The 9927-nt window shown below is 40.5% G+C and overlaps 1 protein-coding gene across 3 annotated transcripts; it reads right to left on the reverse strand.

Annotated features, from left to right (window-relative positions):
* Window positions 1-591: 591 nt before the first annotated feature.
* On the reverse strand, window positions 592-7045 carry LOC113443376 (EBP cholestenol delta-isomerase). 3 transcript variants are annotated; one of them, XM_026711572.2, is made up of 5 exons: window positions 6913-7045; window positions 4978-5359; window positions 2528-2564; window positions 1437-1567; window positions 592-1273 (listed from the first exon to the last, which is right to left on the reverse strand). In XM_026711572.2, exons 2-5 carry the CDS (start codon window positions 5288-5290, stop codon window positions 1062-1064), a joined length of 693 nt encoding a protein of 230 aa, XP_026567357.2. In that variant the 5' UTR covers window positions 5291-5359; window positions 6913-7045; the 3' UTR covers window positions 592-1061. The 3 variants fall into 3 exon arrangements, with proteins under 3 accessions (XP_026567357.2, XP_087781773.1, XP_087781771.1); XM_087925647.1 differs by having other exon boundaries at window positions 6747-6959; XM_087925645.1 differs by having other exon boundaries at window positions 6534-6959.
* Between the last annotated feature and the right edge of the window lie 2882 nt (window positions 7046-9927).

The raw sequence follows: 9927 nt of genomic DNA on the forward strand, positions 1-9927 counted from the left end.
ACAAGGGAGGTTTGCAGTTAGCAGCAGCTTGGTCGGCTGTTCCCAGGTTTGGAGTGGTGGCCCTGATGTCGTTGGCTGCTGCCATTTCAGGGCCTCTCTGTTGCCGGTCCGGCTCCCCTCGGATGTTGAGGTTCTCCAGGGTCTCCATCACCAACTGGGTGATGTGTCTCTTTAACTGATCCTCCCCCAGCGGTTCTTTGATCAGTTCCTCCTGGTCGGAAAGGGCTTCCAACTCCATTTTCCACCCTGGTTCTCAGCTGCCGCGGGTGAGGGTGACACCTCTGGTACTCCCACCCCTGCTGTCCTTCTTCCCGATTCCAACTGACCATCAGGGTTTTTTGGCATCTTCCAGGCTTGCCTCAACCTCTCTGATGGGGTACAGAGAGCAGGCATCTGGCTGGGCGGTGGTAATGTTTCTCCCCAGCATTCGGCTTCTCCCTGCTCGCTGCTTTTTTCAGACACGATTTGCAAGGTCCCCACAGTAGAGTGAAAGTTCGCTTCTCTGGGTTGACCGTTTCTGCAGAGTCTGCTTTAGGTAAGGTCCTGCATCTCCTTCTCACTCAAGAAAGTAATAGCTCTTGAAATGCAGTATTTCAAAAGGAACCTTTTACTGAGCAGAAGTGATAGCAGAACAAAGGCAAAACAGACTCTAAATCCGTTCAGGCAATACAGTTGGAAATAAGGCATTAGAAACCCCTCCCTCCAGTCCAATGTGAATTCAGCCAATCCACAGGTGTGCAGATGTTATTGTAATGGCCATTCTGAGAATCAGGTAAGCAGGCATTTTAGGGTCATCTTCTTCCGGCTTTCAGAGTGAAACAACCCGCATAGTCCTCCTCCCTTGTACATTCCCCCAAAGGTGAGAAAATCTCAGGGTACTTAGGCGCCAGGATAAAGATGATAAAATAGCAGTAGTCAGAGGTACAAAAAGAATTACATTTGAGTTTCCCCCCTTTCCCCAGTTGAATGGCAGTATCACTCTAGGGAGCTGACAGGAAGACTACAAGATCAACTTCTGAATGGCTGGAAGTACCGTCCAATATAACCTGCTGTGTAAGACATCAATGTTTTTTGACCTTGTTAGCATCCATTACTCTCTGGCAAGCACTAAGGTGCTTCCAGGCATCCCAGATGAGTATAGAGGGAATAATAATCCATACAGCATTCATGAAGACAAAGTAAAACCAGAAGTAGAGAGGGTGCCACATCTCACCATGGCGAAAGCCATCACGGTATGCAGTGAAGAAGTACAGAATGTCTCCATATAATTGACCTATGAGTTAGAGGCAGACAGCATGGTTGATTAAGAAAAGATCAGAAATGGACAAGCCAAATAAGAAATGCAACCAGGTACATGGAACATTAATCAAGAATAAAAATATTAAATTACTTGCTTTTGAAAGATTGTATTAACATTTACATACTGACATACCTACCTACTGACACTACTAGCTGCAGTACATATCGATGGGACTGGCGTGAAAGAAATGCAACTGCAGTCCAAAGACTGAGGGGACCCCAAAACCAGGAAGTCATGGCTTCAATGCAAACTATGCAATTATCTGATCTGCAGGTATAAAAATGAAATGAATGTCATCTTGAGGTCCCAAAACATCCCAACTTTCTTATAGGAAGGGGAGAAAGAAGGGTGACGATAGACAGACAGACAGACAGACAGACAGGATAGATAGATAGATAGATAGATAGATAGATAGATAGATAGATAGATAGATAGATAGATAGATAGATATGGCAATTTAGGAAAATATTTTATTTTATTTGATGAAGTAGAAAATGGAATGCACATTATTTTAAACCATGAATAAAAACTTACAAACTATACTCTTGCTAAGCTATACCAATAAAATGACACCCTGGTTTCTCTGATGCATGAAAATACACAAAGATAATAAATCCATCTTAGGCAAAACTGCAGAATTCAGTACAAGTGAGGAAGGTAAACTGGTGCAAGTTCTTTGTATTCAAGCCTTGCCCGTTTTATTTTCCCAGGCTGAGTTACTATGGCTGAGGGGAAAAGAGAAAAAAAGTGAATGAAAAATAAAATGGCGAGAATAGAATTTAGCCAACCACTGCTGATAAAATGGCTCACCAACAACCAGATCTTCCACAGAGATGGGGGAACCCCACTCATCTCAAATGTTCATAAACATGAGACTGGAAAACAAATTTCATTCCCCGATATGCTCTTTTAAGGCATGAATAAAATTCAATGTTTTTTCTAAAATAATTTAGAACTCTAAAAAGTTAGGATTCTTAAAAAGAAATGGAGGAATTCTTTTAATTTTGTTGTACTCGTCTTATTAAAAAATTGCCTTGGCAACAGGAAATATATTAGAGAACTCATGCAAAATTTTTGAACATCTCAGCTGTATTTATGCTTGCATTATGTCAAGTCATGCTTTCCCTATCCCTGCACTCAAACCAAGTACTTTGTTTAAATTGCTTAGTGCTAGATCTTTGCAGAAATATACAGATCTTTGCCTGTCATTTCAAAGTTAATACTTACGTGATATATCTGCTGTCCCCTTTGGAATATTCCTTCCCTGGAAGATATAAAATAAGGAGAAGTGAATAGAAGAAATCAAAAGGAATGGTGGTAGGTTCATGAATTTCCCTGTACTTTTCTTAATTATTAATTATAACCAACAGGGTTGTGCAGCACTTTAGATACAAATGTTTTGCACTCAGAGGTTCAAAACTAACATCTGTCTCCAAACTCCTTAAACCAAACATATTTTTTCTGAAGTTTTCAAGTAATTCCTATTCTAGAAAACGGAACTTATAATGAATGTGATACTTTACAGACCACGTGAATGCTATCATGCCAATAAAACTTTCTAAATGCACGAGGACTTTACTTGTCTAAAATTGTGCTTTTTGGTAACATGCAAATATTTGATCTTAGGAAACATATATTTTCCCCTCTTGTACTTTTTGATGATACTGGCAGGAATCAAACACTCTGTTAAATTCAAATATAGTTGTTGGATCTGAAGCAGAAGGTTTTAGCATGGTGGTGTACATGTACCCTATTGATTGTGGCTTATTCGGCAAACTATAAGATTGTCAGATATGTAAAGTGAGTTATTGTGACTAATATAAAACATAAATTTTCTAGTCTAATTTCTGCTTGTCAAAGCATATAGCATTATAGTTACATTTCCCTAGACTTTTATAAGCATTAAATGTTTTGATCCTGCAGGTACTGTACCACTGGTTCAAATTGTCAGCAGCCTTTATAGATGAGGGCAATGGGGTGGAAATGCTGACATTTATAGTTCAGAAAGATCTGGATGTTTGATGATCTTTCAGCTCATGTCATACTATTTCCACTTCTGCAAAAATGGTAGCTTTCTCGGTGTGTGTGTGTCTTGTGCATGTGGAAAGCATTAGGTTGAAGATGCTCCATGGATTAATCTCAACAAGTAGTTAGGAAATAATTAGAGATCAGATTGGTTAAGGTCCTAGCCTAGAAACCAGAAGACAGTGACTTGGAAAAGAGAAGGATGGAGTGAGTATTAGGTATGTTCATCGCCTTGTTGACACATATAATGGAATTAAAAAATCTAATAATTGGAAATACAGATACAAAATAAGCTGAGCCATATGGCATTGAGGGAAATAGAGAGGATTACATCTGAAAAATATTGGTAATCTATTACATATTCCAATTATTGATGAGCCTTCTCCCCCCAGGGCTCACTCTAATGCACTCTATTCAGCCAACCTGGAGGATAAACTCCAACATTTCAGTAAAACAAAGATGTTTCAAAAGCATCTGAGGGCAGACATATGGCACCTATGCAGCGCTTTATGTCAAATGCATCTTCTCAGCATCATGCTGAAGCTGGTAACGGGAAAATGATGCATCGCTCTACACTCGGCCCTTTTCACGTTCCATTGTACCCCACAGCCCTAGCATGTAGCCTTTAACACAGGTTCCCTAAGTTTCACTATATGTGGAAATCTATTTGTGGCCATGATTTCTGGTTTCACATCATATTAAGTTCCTGTATGTGGGCCTTTCCTTATGAACTATTAAGAATCAGTACCCCTACATGCACAGAAAGAATGAAAGAGCTCTATATGAAGAGCGTAGCAGAAGCATTAAACTAATCCAATGTTATAACAGCTGAATCCAGTTTTATCTGCACATCTTACATTTTCCTTTTAATCCTATTGCACAATTGTAATAGGTGCCTTTCAAAGGTACATCAAAAAAACTGCATGCAGGTTCAAAAACTAACCACCCTGAAGAGTTTGGAAATTTATTTCTGGGGTCATCTCAGGATAGGGCTATCTCAAAAATAACCACAGGGATGCAGGCAGTCCTCATTTAATGTCCACTTCTTCACTAGCTGTTTGAAGTTACAACAGTGCTGAATGAGAGGAGCTTAAAAACTGTCCTTGTAGTTGTGGCCATCACAGCTGCCCTGTGATCAGGTAAATGTGAGTCAGGTGCTTACAACTAGCTTGCAATTACATCAAAGTTCCCACTGTCGTGTGACTGCCATTTGCAACTTTCATTGGTGGCTTCCAACAAATAAGAGTTCATAGGGAAACTGCCAGGAGGTTGCAAATGGTGATCTTGTGACGAAGGGATTTCACAACCATTCAAGACTCATCTAAAGATAAAAACTGGAACTGCCGGAACTGTTGCTAAGGTGGTGTGGTCATGTGAGTGACTTAGGGCCACATCACTTAATGAATTTGCTGGTCCAAGTTACTGTTGGAAAGCAAAGGTTGTCTATATGAGTGTCACTATCACATATTTGTGTTTTGAAGTCTGACTCAAGTACACAATAGGAGGATTGACCACGTTGTGTCATTTGGCCCATTTGTGCCCTCTGCAGATCTTCCTGCCCACCCTCTGCTTTCCCCCATGTTAACCTGCTGCATCAAAAAAAAAAAAATTCTGAAATCAAGAGACAGAAATGAGACAGACAGACATCTTACAGAGCTGTGAGAGAAAGGATTGATCCCCTGGGATTTCCATGTGGTAAAAGGCAAACCAGCCTTCAACTACACCATGAATAAAACCACAGATGGTAAACCAGCCAATGATCAAGGTGCGCCAAGTTCCGAAAGGGCCCCAGGTCTTGCTCTGCCAGCCTGCTACAAACCAGATCAATACCATGAGAATTCCTACAATAGAGAAGAAGTATGTCAAGATCTGCCATAAGGGCTGGTCATTTGGGACGTAATTTTTGATTTCCAAATTCTGAGGCCAGTATGGGTGATGGACAACGGCTTTTGCTTCCAGAACCATAATGGTTGAGAAGATGTGAGTTGAGCCAGTGAAAAAGGCAAGGGTTTCTTCTGGAAGAAAATGATCCACCTGCATTAAATACAGAAAACTAGTTAAAATACAACCTATTGTGACATACTTTCGGCTTGACAGCCAACAAAATAGAAACAGAGCTTATCCTAAAACCTGAACATACCCACAAATGCACATATACGTGCATGCATGTGTATATACATATATAAACAAGGGTGGGATGCTACCGGTTCTGCCCCGCTCTATAGAACCGGTAGCCCTGAAGAGGAGCAGACACAGAACTGGGTTCTGTGTTTGCTGCCGTTTGGCCCACCCACCTGCCCAGGCTCTTACCTATCCTTTATTTCCTGCTTTTTCAATCTCAGCTACTTTGCGCAGCACAGCTGAGGTTGAAAAAGTATGGAAAAAGAGGCTTTTCAAACACTACACACCTGTGCACGGTGCTTTTCAGCTGTCTGGGCAGCAGAGCCTAAGGTTATTTACACGCGTGCGCAGCGAACCGGTAGTAATGCCAGTTGAATCCCACCCCTCTATATAATATACATATTTATATAGTATCCCAAAAGTCATAGCGCTGTCTTAAGCGTTTAAAAGTGTCTTTATACAATAAAAAGTTGCCTGCCACTGGTTTGAAATACATTTGCATTACACAGTACAGATGCTCCTTTCACAGAAATCACTCCAATAGATCAGTTGATTTCAAAGGAGAAAAGATCCCTAAGAAGGAGCAAAGAAATGACTCAAGCATACCATCCTACAAATGCCGCCCTTCAGCTCAGAGAGAGAGGTACCTATTTTTTACCTTCCAAACCACTTCAAAGCAATACCTCCCAAGATTCAGTGCCACAGTAGACATTTTATGAGTGTCTTGGTAACTTTTTTTTAGCATTGAGAGCAACCTGCTTGTTAATAGATGTTCACAGGCAATTTACAGCAATATTATTCAGTAGCTGTTAGATACCCAACAGTTATTACTAAATAACTATATTTGTTACTTATCCTTTATCAGCTGCTAATCTTTTTTTTTCCAGAATTATCCTTCAGTTCCAGTTTGGACAAGGAAAGAAAAGCCTTTTTCGTGACTTTTTTTTTTTTTTTTAGGAAGAAAAAAGGTTACTAATTTGGCATACCCAATTTGGCAATCTTCTTGTCCTGGCTTCCTGCAATTTTAACATTTTTCCTCGACTAACAAAGCAAACAAATGCTGCAGTCTGTAGTAGAGGTCACTTGCCTCTGCTTTCTCCGTCCTGCGACTTGGAAATTCAAGCTGCATCCACCCACCATTCTAAATGCAGAAAAGCGCCCTGAATTTGGGACTCAAAAGCAAATCAGCAGGACGGTCTTAGCAGGACCCTGGGCAAAAAATCCTTAACAAAATACGCGCTGTAATGAGGTACTCTGCAAATAGTCTATAAAAGATTTGTGTCCCTAACACAACATTTACCCCATATACTCTTTGATCATAGTCTAGAAGAGATTTGCGACCTAAGCATTTATCCCATATAATCTTTGATCACAAGAGAAACAGTAGAAAAATCTATAAATCAACCAGGAAATCTTATACGAAGGGTCAGTTTTTCAGATAACAAAAACTTCATCTCAATCCTTACCCAACGTATCTCACAAAATGTCTGCACCAAACGCTTCTCATCTGTTTAAATCCTCCCTTTAAACCCCGTAGCACCTTCGGCTGGTATGGAAACTAAGCTAAGCCAGCCAATCAACCTGTGCGATGACAAAGGCGGGGCTCTTTTAGTTTTTTTGCCTTACCCACGCTGCTAATGAGAACTTAAGCTCTGACGTCATACAGAATTCTGCCAAACCGATTGGTGGAAGGTGGCTGAGGCGATGTGGGTTCATACTTAGTCTTTCACCGCCTCGTCGCTCGCACGCATGGAATTATAATTCAGGGTTCGCCTAGCCATGGTTTATTGAATAAGCTATCCTAGCTGGGTGCACAATAAACTATCATCTGCTCTCATTCACACAATGAAACAATGTGTTGCTATATAACAACAAATTTTCTTCAACATGTATAAACATTGTGCCTAAATAAATCATGGTTCAGTATCTTCAGGTTTCAGAGAAGCAATTTTAAAAAAGCAAGAAAAATCTTCACGGCTCAATTCTTTTTCAAGCACTTTTTCATGTATAGTATTTTCAAGCAGAAATTACTACTCTAGTCAAAACAGATAATATTGATTGGTTATTTGGATCTCAGCCCCCTACATAGCTAAATGTTGCATCACTCGTGTTCCACCCCAGGTCACAGGTATCTTGCAAAGTGTCCTTGTTTCATGTGCCAGCTATGTGGTTTTTAGGGTTTTTCATATAAGCAAGCTATTCTTGTCCCTAATATCCTGGCTAGTGGTTTAAGGCGTTAACTTCTGCCTTGCTAAGAATGTGCAGTTCCAACAACCCCTTTCCTATTGCAGAGCAGCTCAAGGTAGCACTGCCACCCCCTCGCCCAGCCCTCCTCGGGCCTCCCGTTGTTCGCTGGGGCTCCCCAGGCCTTGGAAACTGGCAAAAAAACATAGAAAGCCTCAGTCACAAGACTGTGTGGGATGTTTTAACTGGTCATAAGTATGTGTGTGTGTATGTATGGCTGTCAAAACACCAAAACCAGGTCAAGTAGCTCTGGGGTGTTCATTCGTAAATTAGAACACTTGCTAAGCAACCGGCCATTAAGCAAGGACCACTTATTATTGATTTGCCAGTCACATGGCCACCTAGCTATGCCCACCCTAGTCACATGGCCACCTAGCCACACCCACCCATCATACAACCACCTAGCCTTGCCCACCCTCACATGACCACCTAGCCATGCCGTTAGCAAGCCACACCCACCCAGTCACATGACCACCAAGCCACACCCACAAATTAGGCCATACCCACAGAACCGGTTGTTCAGAAATTTGAATCCCACCCCTGGTTCTAAGCATGCCTGTAACTGACATAAAATCTACTTCTAGAGAAATATAGATCCTGATTAATTTTCTTCAAGCCTGGTGAATGAGTGCTGATAGCAGCTATTTTCAAATATATTTTTTTTGCTTGCCTGCTATTTATTTTAATTTTTGTGTTTAATTTTTGCATTCGGAGTATCACTGGCTTTATCCTATTCAGTATTATCTGCTGTTCAGAGTCACTTGTTGAGATAGTAATTGTATAAAGTGATTAAACAAATAAATAGCACTTGCATATACTGATGCCAAATAACTCTTTTAAAACAATAATTTCCTATTATTCATTGCCAGGAATAGGGAAGATATGCCCTAAAGAGCTCCATTTCCTGGCTACCATTTATTTAAGTGTAACTCTTCTTCACTAGACCTCCACTTGCCTTTATTTAATATCTACACTTCATACCAGCCTTTTCTTCAAAGGGAAAACATCAACAATCTACGTATAAAAACATGTAAAACACCAGAAAATTGCCCATGTGTTTCCACTGAATATTTATTTTATAAACAAATCAGTCATTTAAAAAAAAAATAGCCAGTCGTTTTTTAATAGTCTACCTATGGTCCATAGCATTTTCTACCTTACCTAGACAAGGGGCAGAAGATACGTATATCTTGGGATTTTAACACTGTGGTCCACAAAGAGACTTGGAATGGAGTTAGACTGTATTCCAACAAGGTCTTGATTCCTCCAAAACCCAAGAAGAATTAGCAGATAAAGAAATGCTAAAAGGGATCAGGATCCAGGGCTTTAAACAGCTGGATGGAAGAAAGAGGCTCAACATGCACCAGTATCACACAAAAACAAGCATTATCTGCTGAAATATATTCTCTTTGACCTTTTTTTTTTGCATCGGGTTGCACACTTATTCTGCTGTGCCCTTACAGAGACAAGGGGTAGCAAGGTGATCAAAACTCAGATCATCATGAGTTTTTTATTGTTGTATTTTGGCTGGTAAATAAAAATTGTGGGAAGACACCTTAAGTCCAACACTCTGTGGGACATCTGGATAGGGGAAAAAACGAATGCTTCCATTTGTAGTTGGGGTGTGGGTCACTTTTTCACACATGTACTTTTAAAAATGGCAGCGCACATAATAAACGATCATGATATGTAAAGAGTGATAGCTTCTCACAAAACCATTTACTTTCAATGTGCTAGGAACATATATTGTTGCCCAATAATGAGTCCAATGCCATGAGTATGTCTCACTTGTCCTACCTGAACCGATTCAGCTAGTGACTTTACAAGATCTCCAGAACATGGCCTTTCAAGCTTTTATAAATTCAAGCATTATTTTTTAAATGGGAGAAAATTCAATGTGCAGCCTATCGCATTTCTTCTCATGAACTGAATTCATTCTGGCCTGTCGATATTAATATCTCCTATGCCGTCTGAAATCACAGAGCCCAAGAAGCCTATCTCGGCCAGGATGTTCTGCAGGCTAGTCCTGCTTTATGGATGCCTCATGAGGTAGAAGAAATGGCACTGTTCCAGGCTGCATTGGATGATGCGTACCCTACCGCTTTAAAAGGGCAGCTTATCCCCTGCTGGGCTCATTTCTATTATTTCATTTCAAAAATATGTGCAGTTTAAAAACCAAGAGCAGCATTTTCAAAAGGGACACCTTTCCTCATCCCTAGAGTGGTCCAGTGCCTTCT

Source organism: Pseudonaja textilis, chromosome 2 (assembly GCF_049901715.1).
Source record: "Pseudonaja textilis isolate UNSWEBS1 chromosome 2, rPseTex1.2, whole genome shotgun sequence".
Lineage (NCBI taxonomy): Eukaryota > Metazoa > Chordata > Lepidosauria > Squamata > Elapidae > Pseudonaja > Pseudonaja textilis.